The sequence below is a fragment of the Hibiscus syriacus genome, unplaced genomic scaffold (assembly GCF_006381635.1).
Source record: "Hibiscus syriacus cultivar Baekdansim isolate YM2019G1 unplaced genomic scaffold, ASM638163v2 tig00117048_pilon, whole genome shotgun sequence".
NCBI classification, from domain to species: domain Eukaryota; kingdom Viridiplantae; phylum Streptophyta; class Magnoliopsida; order Malvales; family Malvaceae; genus Hibiscus; species Hibiscus syriacus.
This window is the reverse complement of record NW_024063538.1, coordinates 1,071,102-1,088,252: the sequence shown is the minus strand read 5'-3', so window position 1 is coordinate 1,088,252 and position 17,151 is coordinate 1,071,102. Positions and strand designations below refer to the sequence as shown.

The 17,151-nt window shown below is 33.3% G+C and overlaps 1 protein-coding gene and 1 pseudogene across 1 annotated transcript; both read left to right on the top strand.

Annotated features, from left to right (window-relative positions):
- Positions 1 to 3,717: 3,717 nt before the first annotated feature.
- LOC120197482 lies at positions 3,718 to 7,520 on the top strand (annotated as a pseudogene).
- Positions 7,521 to 15,124: 7,604 nt separating this feature from the next.
- On the top strand, positions 15,125 to 16,619 carry LOC120197323. The gene is made up of 2 exons (XM_039198895.1): positions 15,125 to 15,135; positions 16,169 to 16,619. The coding sequence occupies exons 1-2, from the start codon at positions 15,125 to 15,127 to the stop codon at positions 16,530 to 16,532; spliced, it is 375 nt and encodes a 124-aa protein (XP_039054826.1). The 3' UTR covers positions 16,533 to 16,619.
- Positions 16,620 to 17,151: the final 532 nt, after the last annotated feature.

The following is a 17,151-nucleotide window of genomic DNA, read 5'->3' as shown; positions in this document are numbered from 1 at the left end:
AAGAAGTTGAAAAATAACTAAATCCGTGACATTGGAAAAGATTGCAATTTTCTTTTGTTGTAGGCCATGAATCAAGGGTTTTGGAATGGCAACAAAGAAGCGAAGACAACAACAGAGGAGTCAGCTCAAGAGATCCGATCATTTGTCCCCTTCCTATATATTTCACATGCACAACAACTGTTTTGTAAAATCGTAATAATTTTTTACGGGTTCTACTTTCAAAAGATGATAGGGATAGCACAAGTTTATATTCGATTCCGACTTTTAATGTATTTCTAAGATATAAATATATATTTTTGGATTAGGTTATAATTTTAGTCCATTCGAGTATTATACTCTCATCGACATTCAATCTTATTCATATTTAAAAAAGTTTTACTCGAATTCAATGCATTAAGTGGCCTCATTTATAAAAGGGAATATTGTTCTCATGAGAGATTATGAGTTTAAGTAACTACGTCATAATGTATGTGTTGTCAATTAGTTAAGAAATTTATGAACAAATATTAACTTGTAATCATCTCAGACTAAGCAAAAATAAAATTCAACATGAATTTTTTAAGGTAAAATTTGTAACCGATCCAATCGACCTAAATAATTTTTTTTTTTATTTTTACTATAAAATAGTACGTAATTGAATAGAAAGTATATACCAATATCCCTAAATATAGAAGGTATTATACCATTATCTAATGTCAGATTTTTTTTCATCAAACTCATTGACCACATCCTTCATAAAATTCAACCAGCTCCAAACCTAAATTTTGAAGGAAAAAAAATAAAACCAAGTAGGGTTAGATTGAAATCATTGAATTCATAAAATTATCATCCCTAGCAAATACTCGTTATGAAAGTGATTCTCAATCCACTCTCTTCATCCATAGTTATGTTTTACACCTTAAATTTAGGTTTTTTTTAATAGTCTAGGGTGATTATAAGATAATTGTTTATTTTTTTCTTAACCATTTACAACATGCACACATTCTTCAAATATAACTATTTAAATTCAAGATTTAAGGGAGGATAATATCTTTTAACCCTAAAATATAGTTAATCAGATATAACATATTACTAGCCGTTCATAATTGCTCATTTTAGGTGTTACATGCAATTGCTTTCTCACCTAGAAAGGAAAAGGAAAAGGAAAGTAGACTAATTAGATAATAAAGCTCCATGCACCAAGTTCAATTTTTTGGCATATCTTACTTTTAAATAGATTTAAAAAAAATTAGAGTATCCTAATAGAACATGTTAGCCTATCATAAAGGCACATGGTTAATTTATAAGAGATGCCCTTAATTCTTTGTATTGTACCTTAGTATTAATTCTTTGGTAATATTTTTTTTAAGTCTAATGGATATATTAAAGATGGAACAAATGGGTAGATTCCTATCTTAGTTTGACTCTGATTCTAATATAATTTAATTCAATTATTTTTAATTTAAAAACATTGATATATCCAAATCTTCAAAATTTAATAAAATCTCGATATGACATGTCTCCATCATGCAAATGTTTACAGAACCCCTATATATAATACAAATATAAGTAGAAAAAAATATATTAGTAATATATCGAGATGAGATGGATTGTGTTTTACCTCAACCCAATTTGATCTAACCTCAATTTTTCAAAAAAAAAAAGGCTAACCTGAAATATGATTTTTTTATATAAAAAAAAAAAACAGGATATTAGACAATTAACATTATTGAAAATTTACATGTCATATTAGATTGGAAGCTAAATTGATATTACTTTCTTTTCATTTATCCTGTCAATATCAGAGGCCAAGTACCAGTGGGTAATGTACTATTTTTATGGTACATAAAGCAAAACTATGGGCACCATGGAGAGGGAGGGAGTTTGTTTCAGTTGTTTATTCTGCTCAGGTTATGCTTTCAGAATGATGTTATATTTGCAGAACAAATATATATTTATATACAAAGAAAGTAAAATAAAATAAACGCACAAGCTTAAGCCGACAGACTAATTCTATCAGGTGAAAGCATCAGTTATCTTCGGTAGTAGACAGTTTTTTCAGTTGACAGTACCACTCTTTTTATAATTTTCGAATCAATCAACTAAATTATAATTTTAAATAATTTATCAACAATCAATTGATATAGTAGGATCAAATACTAGATTCTTCAAACAAGTCGGGAGTTTGAAATTTCGGTTAGTTACCTATTTTTGATATGTCTATCATGAAATTTTATTTGTGATTACCCCATTTAAACACTTGTATTGATAATATATGTGTACTCATCTTAAAAATATTTCTAAATTGTCACAAGTATTAGACCCTAAATAACCCATAATTTTGATTTCAAAACTACCTAAACAATATTGCTCCCCTATCTATATACCCTAAAGTGAACATACATATATAAAATTATAAAAGATATCAGAATAATTGTTGTTTAAGAAGACAAAGCAAAAGAACTGAAGCCCGTGAACGTTACATGTGAGAATAGAACTGTTATAATCAGCCCCCAACATATAGACTCATTCACGTGTACCCTTTTGTTCTTTCTTTTCCTTTCTACATTTAATTTTAATTCCACATTAAATAACAGTAAAAACTGTATTTTTTTACTGGGAAAAAAATTAGCAGTTACCAGAGGTAGAAAAGAGTGGAGAAGGTATAATTATTAATAGTCACATCATCTATATCTATTCACAAAAAAATAAAGGTTAAATACACCAGAAACAACTGAATTGTATTTAAATAATCATTTTGAGAATTGAACTTTTAAAAATTATAAAATAATTATTAAATTTATCAAATTATTACAAATTAATAATTAATTTTGATTAAATTATATATAATAATTAAATTTTATCAAAAGGTTATAAAATATTGTTAAATTTATCAACTATTACAATAGTCACTAAATTTATCAATTTTCTACACTTATTATAACATTATAATGATCATTTTGTAACTTTTAAAGTTCAATAGCTAAAACAATCATTTGAGCTTAATTCAACAACCTATTGTGTACTTTATCCAATAAATTTATCAAATTATTTCAAAATAATCATTAAATTTTGTCAAACCGTTACACAATAGTTATTAAATTTATCTTGTGTATTTTACCTAAATAAATTTTAGTTTTGAATATAGGGCTTTGTTTGGACAATATTTTGCAATTTAAAGAGTCTATATATAGACATTAAAGAATTTTAGATATTTTAATTTTGCAAATGTTAGACAAAAATCACATTGTTATTGTTTCTCATTCTCCCCTCTATTATTATGAAACTGAATGTGAAATATAGGTAAATTAGATTTCCATTTTTATATTTTAAATATTATATTTTATTTATATTATTAGTACATTTAGGTACAATACAAATGTAGGATACGACAATTTTCAAAAGTTGGTAGGTGATATTCAACAATATTTTTACAAGTGTCATGTAGATGGACCCTGCAATAATCCCTTTTCAGTACATTAAGAAATCCCAACCGAAACTCACAAAGAATTAGGGTAACAAGACAATTATCAATATATTTAGAAATAATAATTTTTATTCAAATTTAGTGAGTTTCAATTGGATTTAGAGGATTAACTTTTTAAAATATTTCAAGTTCAGGTTAAATTCAAATTTAGGATTAATTTTTTTACATGACTTGAATAATAGTATAATTTATGTGAAAAAATTTATATATGAATAGTCCATATAACTCGTCTCCCTATTTAAAGACCAGTACTTATTATTTTGGCTCTCAAGCACAATTTCTTTCTCTCACCCCTTTTTCTCCTCTCGTTTCCCACCTTCAGTAATACCAAAATAAAAGGAAAACAATGAAGGGTATTAGCTTAAGAAGACTCACATTTATGTTTTTGGCAGCATTTCTGGTGTGGTCTTCAAGTATAGAAACCTGCATTGCTCGAAAAGGCAAGCATTGGAGGCAGAGAAGTCATGCTGCTGCGCATGCTGCTGCAGTTTCACTGTATAAGAAAACAAGACCATATTCACGGTCAGGGTCTCACAATTACCATAATGGAGGATCTACGCTAAATCCCCGCCGCATAAAACTACTACGCCGTCTCCAAAGGCGAAAGCTCCACCGTCTCCCAAGCCTAGAGTGAAAGTCCCTTCAACTCCACCGCCTCAGAAAGGGCAGCAGTCTAAGGTCTTCGACGTGCTGCATTTTGGTGCCAAGGGTGATGGGAAAACTGATGACACCAAGGTGATGCCAAATTCTCATTATGCTTTAATACAATGCTCAATGTTCGCTTAAGAATTGACATCATTATCATTACAAAAAAGGCATGAATATGCGTTAAACATGAAACTTCGAGTGTCAAAAGCAAAAAGGCATATCCATTCTTTTTACTTGAATAGGAAAGAAAGAACTTTCGGGGTAATGAGACTACCCGGGCCTGTGGGGTCCACTTCGAAATAGAGAAAAGATTCTCTCTTTTAAGGTAGTTTAGTCACGAGAAGAGCAAATAATATTTTAATTACCATAGCAAACAGTGTTAACTAACATTCAACTGTAAATTCTATATCTTTTAGTTCTATTGTGGAACTCACAGATTATCCGTTTATGGTGCAAAGGCATTCCAAGCCGCATGGGCAGCTGCATGTAAGGTGGAGGCATCGACAGTAGTTGTTCCGGCCGAATCCGTCTTCCTAGTAGGACCCATTTCGTTCTCCGGTCCTTACTGTCAAGCAAACATTGTATTTCAGGTAATAGCATGTGAGAATCCAATAAGCACTAACATAAGAAAATGAAACAGATACGACAATAGTCCGAACTCGAGTCATATTGCTGTATCTATGTCTCGGTATGTGTCAAAAATGGGCCTCTAAAACAAATAATCATCTTTTTCTTTCTTCAGCTGGATGGTACAATTATTGCTCCGACAGATTCTCAACCATGGGGCAAAGGTATATTACAATGGCTTGAATTCACAAAGCTGAAAGGCATAACCAGGGAAAAGGTATCATTGATGGAAGAGGATCAGGGTGGTGGCAAGATGCACCATATGAAGATCCATATGACGATGAAAAAAAACTCATAATCCCATTAAACAGCACTGTTCAAGAAAGGCCACCAATGCCGGTAATTACCTACTTCGGTTTTCCAGTTGCACCTGAAACTATAGTGTTGAATGTCAGTAAAACTAATCATGTTTCTCATATAAATTGGGTGGCAGGTCAGAAATGAACTCAGTGGCAAAATGCCAAACATCAAACCAACTGTAAGGACCACTCTAAACAATGAAAAAGAAGGGGTAAAAAATCAATCTTTATTCCATGATTATGCAGTCCTGTGATGTTTTTTCTTACTCTGTTGCTCAGGCACTAAGGTTTTATGGAGCTTTAACGTGACAGTCACCAGCATACCATTCAAAACAGTCCCCAATGCCATCTCAAGTTTGATAATTGCATCGGAGTTGTGGTGCACGATATGACCATCTCATCTCCAGGGGACAGTCCTAACACAGATGGAATCCACCTACAGAACTCCAAGGATGTGCTAATTCATGGCACTAATCTTGCATGCGGTAATTATTTCACTATCTTGCTAGTAAATAAATAGATATTTTTGCCTTGTCATACCAAATTCGGTTACAATGGTGGGGTACCGTTTGAGCTCGTCTCGACTTATGTTACTCAAATTCGAGAGTGAACGACTAATACATATAAGTTTCGTATAAGTCTAGATGAAAGGCCTTGCGGTCAACATTGGGACACAGGGTTGAGATAAAGAACTTGTGAACAATTGACAGCATTGTAGGGAAAAAGTGCTAAATTGAGGTACTTGATAGGATGCTGAAAGAAACATATCACATCTTATCCCGCTCACAATTTCACTCCACTCGTTCTCCATCCCCACAAATAATTTGATAAAGTGGTTGCCAGCAATATCAACAAGTTTCAAGGGTACCATCACTAATCAGTTACACGTGTCAATTTCTAAAGAATGGTGTGGCATCAACCACCCAAAACAAGATTGGAATTGAACTACATAGACAACAAGAATAAATTTTTTGTTTTTTTCCATTCAGCTTTTCCTTTTGCCTCCACTTACAACTAGATCTTTCTGTTTTGATCCCTACCTTATGTTATTCGGATTAAATGTGAGTGTCGGATACAGGTATGTTCAACATCGGTATGTTCAATCTTCTTTTTAATTGTTTTCCATGGATTTGGAGGGTCTTGAAAAATCATACCCTTCACTCATATCTAAATATACATTGGTTATGGATATTTAAAGAAAAGCCTCTTCTCTAAATTTTGCTTAGAAGCAGGTTCTCATAATAACATAAATACAATTATTTTCATGTTTAAACTAACCCGAGTTCTTAAATCTAATAATTGATGCAGGAGACGACTGTGTTTCTATACAAACAGGATGCTCAAACGTATACATCCACAATGTGAACTGGGACCAGGGCATGGAATCAGCATCGGAAGCTTGGGGAAGGATAATACAAAAGCCTGTGTCTCAAACATTACTGTCCGAGATATCATCATGCATAACACAATGAATGGTGTCAGAATAAAGACATGGCAGGTACACGTTAAAATCTTTACTCCCTTTGGTATAGAGAAATGGTTTAAGTAATGTACTTTAGCCATAATGTATTAAAAAAATGGATTCAGATGACATAGATTGCAAGCCACCGACATACTCAAATACATGATTTTGGTAAGTGAAAAAAGAAGACCACTAAAACAAGAAAAGGAAAGTAGGGCACATAAAGTTTAGATAAACTAGAGTTCATCACACTATATGGGCCTAAAAATCCTATCCATTCCAATGCTGGGGAAAAAATCAGTTTCAGTTCCTAAGATTCTATATAAGTTCTTATATGAATCTAGGTAGCTAGTAAGCAGTTTCTTGCATATAACTTCAAATCACTTCTGCAGGGTGGATCGGGCAATGTTCAGGGGGTTCTATTCTCAAATATTCAAGTTTCTGAGGTCCAACTTCCAATTGTGATTGATCAATTTTGTGACAAAGAACTTGTAAGAACCAAACGGCTGCAGTCTCTCTATCAGGAATCACCTATGAAAGATAAGAGGAACATACACAGTAAAGCCTGTACACTTAGCCTGCAGTGACAGCCTTCCATGTATAGGCGTCACTTTATCTGCCATTCAGCTAAAGCCACTGCAGGAACGCTACCACCTGTATGATCCATTCTGTTGGCAAACTTTCGGAGAGTTGACCACCCCTACTGTCCCTCCAATTGGTTGTTTGCAGATTGGCAAGCCGTCTAATAACAGAGTCCAATCTGCTTATGATGTGTGCCAAGTTTAGTCTAAAGGTAATTTATGGTGTTTTCGCCTGTGTAGTCGGCATGGTTTTTCTGACCCCTTTCATTCCATTCGTTTATTATGTAAAGAGTATATATTAGATGGCATCCCTATTTTTAGGCATTCTCTTATATGAGATTATTCCAGTCCTGGGTTCCCACTATGTAAGATTATACAGGTACGCTACGAGGTATAGTAGTCCAATACTAAAGTAAAACTCTTCCGGTTATGGCAGATCATAAACTAGATGTGCATCAATAAATCAATATATATATATATAGATGTTCAATTATTCTGATATAAGTACATAAAAATGACGTGTTTTTATGACTTCTAATTTTTCTTTAAGTACTGTATGATACATATCAAGATATGAAAAGGGAATAAAACCCTCCAACGATAAAAAAGATGGAATGAATTGAACATTCTTAAGTCAAAACACTCGCTCTCATATTCTACACTCTACCTGAGATTAACATAGACAAAGCACAAACTATACTACTCAGACTTTTTCTTTCACCTAAAATACAACGGCCACTATTTCAACACATTTAAACATGAATATGTAGGCATGATCCTCTGATATCTTGAAAATTATTGAATATACACAATTCGGACACATATAATACCCGACAATCAACCAGAGTAAGACTAACTTACGCCAGTAGAAGGTGGTTAACACATGCAGAAACCATTTATTTTATAAATCATACAAATCTTATCAAGCATTAAGAAAGAATTGCATTCAAAGCAAGTCTGAATAAAATGAGAAACTTATCTCCTTAGGAACAGATTATATATTGAAGGCATAATCTAAAAAAAGACTATGTAACATTAAAGACCAATGACAGCAATCGTTGACGAGGGGACGGAGTGATTGGCAATCGGCTCTTTTCAGCAGATGACTTGTTTTCTGAATCTGTTACCATAAATTATTGGCGTGTTTTCTTATAGAATTATAAGGACCAGTAATCGTGTTATAATTACAACTATCATGATCCCGTGATCAACAAGAGCGATTAAATATCACCTAAATAATATTGTAAAGGGAATTCAAGCAAGCAAAAGACTGGAGCATGCTTTTTAACACAAATTTGAGTGTATTTAAGTATGATAACCAAACAAGTACATAGTGTCTGGGTTACCTAAGCAGATAGATCGAGATGAGGATATGGCATCGTCTCCCATGTTTTCCCTCGGGTTTCCTTCGATGTCCCTAAAATCTCCATTGTTGTCCCCAATTCCGCAAACAATAACAGAGACCCAAGCCGTTGACAACAACTTTAACCGCGGAATTTCTAATATAATCTTGACAGTTTTTCATTACTGTAGCAATCATTCTAAATCATATTTTTTTTTAATTGAAAGAGTGGCTTTAAGCCTTTCTACCTAATAGCAACTGATTTAATGTAAGGGGGCCTAATATATCTCGTTCTAGGAGTTCTGCTATGTCCCTTGGTGGTTCTGGGATGGTCTTGAGCTGAAAGTTGGGTTCAGCTTTGAGCTTTGCAATCTTGCGACCATGTTTTTTCCTCCCTCGGTATCCAGGTTAATTCGGTGTACTAGAAGCGAGCTCGGAGGGTCGAGATAGCGCGAACTAGTGAAAGGGGGCTTGCGTCTGCGTCATCTATTAACCGGATGGCTTGTGCATTTGCTTTATTAATTTTTTAGTTACTTCAGTTTTTCGAATGAAATTAAGCTTAATGGAATTATGATTATTGGGACTATAGCGCGTGACAGTGCTGGTTTGCTGATTGTCATTCGAGCTCTATCAATCTTAGGACTAAGAGATGTTAGTATCATTGAAGCGCTTGCTAGCTGTCATGGCATTCGACTGGTAGTTTGAATTGGAATTCTTACATGTGGCCGTTGAGAGTGACATCTTGATCGTAGTTCACCAAATGGAGGATCGTTTCTATCTTGTTGATGCTCGTCGTATGCCTGATTCCCTTCCTCAAATTAGCATCTTCCATGTTACGTTTAGCAAACAGCGTCGTCCATATCTTCGCTCGTCATGCATGTATCTATTACGTTGCACCGTTGTATCTATATCATGTTCATCTTTTTTGTATTTTTGACGTTGTTAATGATACCATATTTGATTAATGAATATCTAGTTAATTATTAAAAAACAAGTACAACTGTCAAATCATCTTATTAAGAATCAGATGAACAAAAAAATTTGAGGTAAAATTAAAGAGAGGAAAGATGTGGAGGCATCATATCAATTTTACGGCGGCAGCCAACAGCAGTAATCAAATAATAGTAAATAAAATTTGATGACTAAAATTCAATTATTTTTAAAATTTTAGGGACTTTAAAGATTGTTTACCCTTCAATTTAAAATGCTTCAGCCATCTAAAACTTTCAAATTTGGCATTTTCTCACTCAGGGTCGCGCTTGTCTCAAGCTCTCGCGTTTCTCGAAACATTTCTCTCCGATTGTTTTTCGTCCGTTTGGGTTCTAATTCAAAATCTCTCACAGATCCCTCAGCGGTTATCTCCAAAGGTATTCAAATCTCTCTTACGTTCTTGTTTTTCAATCTCTCAGGCGGCCAAAAAAATTGTAAAATGTTGGGAAATAAACAGAGTACGAATAATTTTCCTATAACCATATTAGTGAAAATACGAAATAAAAGCGAAAAAATAATACCTGAAATTGATAACGGAGTTTAGCCAATTTTGCCTACGTCTCCGAACTGCTGCAGATATTTTACTAAGAGAGAAATTTACAGGTGTTTACAAAACACTCACTACTCACAAGAAAACTCTCTAGTATTATGAGAAAGAAATGATTTTGGATTTTGGGATAATATTGAAGCTAAATGGGTTAGGGTATTTATAGTTGAAGCTTGATGACTAATCATGTAAATACCCTAAAGTCCAGTGACTAAAAATAATTTTCCCAAGCTAAAAATCAACAAAATTAGGCAGCCACCTTTGAATTCTCCTTCAGCCGCCCATATTGCCCACCTTTGAATTCAACAAATTCAGCCTAATTTGAATTCAACAAATTCAGCTTTGAATTTTCAAATCTCCCACTTGAATACTGATTTTAATCTGTCTTCACACCTTTATCAATACAGCAGCATTTCTGTTCTCGTTATTCTATCCTGTCAACTGAAGCTGAACACAACTTCAATTTGTCTGTAGTCACCGCCCTGTAAACCCACCTGTTATTGGGCAGTTTTTCCGTGGTTGCCTTGTCCCTCAACGTCTTTGAAGGATTGTTCCTCACTTGAACATCCTCGACAAGCCCTTGCTTGACCTTTCTCTTATGATGGTCTCTGAATCCATGTTCTCTACACGAACATGCTCGGCAAACTCCTTGGACATGGCTAACTCCTCTTGCACTTGGCTTATACTTGCCTTGAAAAAAATTAACTGTATTGAGCCAACTCTCAACTCCCCCTCGATCCTGGGTTCATCCTCTTCTCTGGAGAACTCGATCCTAGGCTCATCCATCACCTTGGATGACTCGGCTCCCCTTGGGTAATCTTGCAACACTTCTGGCATCTTAAGTCTGAGCCCTCTCATTGCTCGACTCTTACCCTCGGTTTAGCATCTTTGACACTTGAACTTGTGTCAAGACTGCACACATCTTCTCCAGACTCACCATCTGGTTCATCATTGAATGGATTTTCTTTGCCACTCGAGGAACAACATTCCTCATCCTTTGACTTGCCTTCATCGTGGAATCTCTTGCTGCTACCCTCGGCTTTAGGCTTTGCTTTGGAATTCTTGTTCTTCTTGACTCCAAATTCTTTGATGGACTCGGTGATTGTCAAAGCTTTAAACAACTTCGTAACTTCTCTTCGCTCCAACACTCTATTTGTCCATGGCTTCAATCCGAACATGAAGGTGAAGAATCCATCTTCTTCAGTCAAACTTGGGACTTTGAGCATGGGTTTTCTGAATCGACTCACATACTCCTTAAGTGCCTCTTTATGCCTGAGACGCCTCAACTTGAACCACGCCTCCATCCTGACATATTGTGAGCGGACTTGCTCACATTGCTCACATTTCATGTAAATGATGCATGGCATTGATTTTTGGCACCTCTACTTTCATATCTATTGATTTGTTAAAATTTGATTATTGATTGGGAAATGGTAGATTTGAATTTTCTCGAATGGCACCTTTACTTTCATATCTATTTGATTGTTAAAATTTGATTGATTGGGAAATGGTAGATTTGAATGTCAGCCCCAAATACATGATTTTCGTTCTAGGATTGTATCCTTTGGCAAGTTCAGCATGTGATTCCAATAAGATATTTTTTCATTCATTGCTATTGGAACTTGACACACAGTCATGTTACAGGGATAGTAATGGGCCGGGTCGAGTTTTTTGCCCACCCAAACTCGATTCAAAAATTAGATAACAAAGTACCTTTGTGCATCATTCAACTATTACTATAACTTAATGGTCGAACCATTAGGTAATATGTGAAAATCTTGAACAGAAGCAGTCACAGGCAAAAGAAAAGAAATTTATTATTGTCGGTGGAAAATTATAAGAAAGATTGCAAAAAACATACTAACCCTAGACAATAGTGTACGTATTCTAAGTCTTAAGTTTTACATCTATACTATCAGTTAATTTTTTCAGATGGAACCAAATAAAGTTATAAGAAAGTTTGCTTATTACATGCATTATTGCAGGCCCGAAGCCTTAAAGAAATTAGCAATATGGGAAATTCTGGTGGATTATTCACATTGTCCCCTCAATTTTCCCTTCTTAAGACAATTGGATTGTTGTCATGGTTTCATCTTTTTTGGTGCTTAACATTTTAGTTATAGGAACTTATGGATATATATATATATATATATATATATGGTTAGGATCCACTTACACCCAGGGTAAAATTAAGGGTTTTACACATTTTTAGGATCGTTGAATGAGTGAAATCAAAGGCCGAGATGAACTCTTTGTTTTTCTTTCTTGTTTGTTTTTTCTTTCTTTTTTCCAGTGAATATCTTCTTATTTCCTACTATTAATCTAAGCCTTTGATTTCACTCATCCAACGGTCCTAAAAAAATTTTAAACTCTTAATTTTACACTAGTTGTAATTGGATCCTGCCCCATATATGATTCACTTATACCATATAAAACTCATTAATTTTATATAAAAATATAATTATTAGATGAACGACTCGTATTAAAACTTTATGCATTACTATTATTATTTTTCTTTAATTTTCATATAATAAAATTTTAATCTCGTTCATCTATTTAGATTCATCTAGTTATAATATTTTTTTAAAAATTAATGAATTTTATACTATGTAAGTATCTGCCCTATATATATAAATCTTTTGGGTGCAAAACTTGTCTGTTATCAAAACTAATTTTATGCATCTTTGTGATTGCTTGAAATACATTTGTTTTTGTTTCACCGATTAATTGACAATTTACTTGATGTGGGGTTAGACTAATGGCAATCATATTTGTTCAAGTTTACTTGGTTTCGAAATATGAATTTTCAGTGTTGTTCAGACATATCCATTGACAAATGAGTAAACCAAACCTGTTCATATCAAGGGCTCCCGTTGGGGGCCAAGATAAAATTTTGGGTAAAGTATACAAATGGTCCCCCAATATAGAGTGTTGCTTTATTGAGTTCCCAACTACTAAAAGCTACAAAATGATCCTATAACTATATAGTGTTGCTTTGCTGAGTCCCTCGGTTATTAAAAGTTATCAAATGGTTACTCGACCATTCATATGTCCTAAACTCGTCATTTTTAATAAAAAATAACGGCCTTCTGAGTTAGATGTTAACGTGTTGACTGAGATTGATAGTCATTTGAGATTTTGTGATTGCATTTTAGCATGTCTCTTTAGTAGATTAACATCTAGCTCAGACTGCTGTAAGTTTTAACAAAAAATGATGAGTTTGAAATATGAATAGTCAGGTGACCATTTTATAACTTTTAATAATCGGGAGACTCAACAAAGCAACATCCTATAGTCGGAAGACTATTTTGTAAGTTTTAGTAGTCAAGAGACTCAAAAAGCAATGCCTTATAGTTGGGGCATTTGTGTACTTTAGCCTAATTTTTTTGGGTTGAAAGCATAAAATTTTCATTAAAAATGACTTTAATTGAGTTATAATTCTTTTTGGAGAACTATAACGAGATTTTAACCATATGAATCAAGGGACCAAAACCCTCTCTCCACGTGTTTGCTAAATATGCTTTAATTTAATTTCAAGCTTAATTTCCATAACTTTTGCATATGCTCAATTAGGTTGTAAATGAGACGAGACATATCGTGAGTTACTCGAGATCGACTTGAAGGCTTGATAATACTCGATCGAATGAATTCGACTCAAGCTCGACTCGGGTTCTTAACAAGCCGAACGAGCTACTCGATTTCGACTCGAAAAGGTCGTGAGTATCTTGAAAATATATATTAAGATTTTTTTTTTAAAAATAAATTATTAATAATATTAATATTATGTATTGATTTTTTTTAAATACAGTAAGATTTCATGTATTTCAGGTTAATGTTCGAGTTTGAGGCTTCAATCGAGTTAAGTTTAAGATTTTTTTTCATTCGAGCATTTTCAAATGCTTATGAGCTTCAGTTCAGGATTTCGAGTTCGAGTCGAGTTTAAAAATTTTAAGTTCACAATTTTTGAGTCGAGCCGAGCTCAACAATACTCGAGCTCGACTCGGCTCGTTTACACCCGTATGCTCAACGTCTCACCGAATCCCTTACTTTTACTTTGTTAAAGAAAATAAAAGCGAAGGAATAAAGACCACGTTCCACCATCAAATCAAACGCCATATGGTAGACCAACCCATTAACTAGGAGTGATTCTAATAAACTTTTGGATTAATTTGAAAATATTTAAGGTCTTACTCGTAGCATCACTGATATTTATTTTATGAAATTATTAATAAGATTAAATTTTTTGTGTCTTTCTTGAAACATTCTCATTAAAGGATATACTGATAAATGTTTCAATTCCTTTCCTCGATATCGTAAATGATACAATAATCAATTATAATAATAAAAATACAAATAGTCGCTATAAGGGATAAAGAGCACGTCAATACGGTCAAAGAAACATACAACGAGGCAAAATTAAAATCTTCCGAAAGACTATTTTAAAATCCTCCTTACTCTTTATTCATCAATGCCTCTTCATTCACTAATATACAATTGGATCTTTCGTGTTACTCCTACAAAAATTTATTACAAGAATGATCTTGATTAGTTTTTTATTTACAATGTCGAGATTAAATTTATTCTTCCATCAGATCACTGCTATTGACGAAAATATTTAATATTAATGTATGATAATATGGGAAAAAGATGGTGTCATGGTCATGGATTACTTTACTCCGATCCCAATGTTGAATCGCCTGTTTCTTTTTGTCTTCCAAATAGCCTGCAAGCCTTCAACTTTGACTGCTTGTTTAAATATTTAAATAACCTTTAATTTTTGTGTCTAATCTTTCCGGTATTATATATAAGTTGCGAGTTCAATTTTAATGTTATATTTAAAACTGTTATTTTTAAACTATAAATATTTGAAATAATCAAATTAAATATAAATTAAATATATTTACATAGAATTTAATCCCCTTAATATTATTGTTTTAATTTCACCGAAATTAATCTCACCCCAACCAATGATTGATGAGTAAACAAACGCTCTCACAGTACCCAAAGGCAGCCAAAATCCCACTTTCTCTCTTTACAAAGCAAGTGCAAGTGCTTCTTTGGCGCAAGTTAAAGAAGCAGCAGGAATATCTTTAGTTATCCCTCTTTAATAAAGAGGTTTACCCCTTTATTAAATTGAAGCATTGCACTTCAAGTCTGGAAATATGTCAGTCCTGTACTTTGTTAGACGTTAGATTTAATCCCTTTATTTAAGAGCTTAAAAATTTGGATTATCTTATTTATTCTAGTCTAATGGATTACACCGTTAGTATTTCTTGTCGAATTTACTTGCTATCAAAGTGCGTTCATTGAATTTATAATGATTTAGTTTGAAGTTAATATGATTCAGCAAAACAGTACTGAATGATTCAACATCAAGTACATTCTGAATCATTCAGAGCTATTATCAAACATCATGTCACATTCATAGCTAATTCATACGAGTCTCTAAATCATTCTGAAGTAAACAAACAACCCTAAATCTCAAATTTTATATTAACCAATTCATATTTACTTAAAGCCAGGGTAGATAAATTTAAATTATATTTAGATATTTTTTTTTGTATTTTTTTATTAAAAATCTTTTATCCTTCTAATTTTTTATGAATTTGTCTCTCCATTAAAATTTTATAAGTTCACCCCTAACATAAAATTCTACATCCATCCTGCATAAAGGGTAAAGAATATTAGAGAGTCCCTTAACTATAATCAAATGATCTTTTGGTTACTAAATTTTCATAAGTTATAAAATGATTACTAAATTTAAGACAATTACAAAATGATCACTAAATTTATAAATTATTACTAAATAATTGTTAATTTTATCGAAATTACAAAATAATCATTAAATTTATTGAACTTTTATATTTATAACATTTTTTATGGTTTGATAAATTTAATGATTTTTTTGTAAAATTTTAAAGTTTAATGGTGAAAATAATTATTTAATGTAGTTCTTGTGAATGGTCACTAACTTCATCCTTACTTAAATGAAGCTCTTGTGACAAGCAAATGTTCTTTACTTGTTTAAAGAGTTTCCTATCTCTCCCTCTTTATCTGCACTCAAAGAGCAAGAGTGCACACATTCATACAAATAATCCAAACCCTTTATCTCCTAAAGAATCTATCTCCTCGTCCATTAAACTCAGACCAAAGTATCATCGATGAAACACACAGCCCGTTAATGTACCCGAACAGTGTTAACTCAGGGCAAGCACTGCCATCTCAAAGCTCCACTCTGATGGATCCTTCGGTACGGTTTTCATAGTGCTTGCGGTGATCATCGTTATATCATCGATCGCTTGCTTCCTCGGAAGACTCTGCAACCGTATGAGCCAGACGAAACCCGCGAAGCAGAACAAAAAACATGATCCCCGACGCAAAGGGAACGACATAGAGTTGGGGTTCGATGGTCCGATTCGTACGGCGAAACCAGTCGGCGTCGACGGGGTGACCAAAGCAAAAGGTTCAAAATGCTTGGGAATGAAGATCCTAGAGGGTTCAGATCATGCCTGGAAGCATGGGGATTTCAAAGGGTTCAAAATACATCCAAATGGTGATCTTAAAGATTAAAATGCATGCAAATGGAATCTAAAGGGCAAAGTAAACATGTTGATCATGGCAATCTAAGGGGTTCATTATATATATATAGATCGAGTTCGGGACATATTACTAAAGATCCTAGATACGAATTCTTTATCATTCTACTTGTGATTCAGTCTATCGATAGTATACTATGCATTTGTGTTTCAAAAAATTTTAGGCTTTTGTAGTTCACTAGATTGTTGTTTTTATGATGTTGCACTTGTACTAGTTTTCTGTGTTATGTTGATCTTTTTACATGGTAAAATGCATTAGTGCTTGACCCCAGCTATATACTGTCTTATCATTCAAAACTGAAACCATCTTTACAACAACAAAAAAAATTTCTGGTGACAATTTGTACAAAACTCTCACAATTTTTAAGTTATAATGACATGTTTGCATCAAAAAATTTAACAGTGACAACAAGTTCCGACGCTTTTTACCCATTAGTGTTGAATATTTTGTCACAAATGCTCAATTTATGACAATAGAACAATTCGAATGACATAGTTGTCTTCATAATAAATCTGTGCAACACTCTATTCAGAATATTCAAATTAATCTTACAGAAAAGAATAACCTTTTTATATTCTCAATGCTAAAAAAT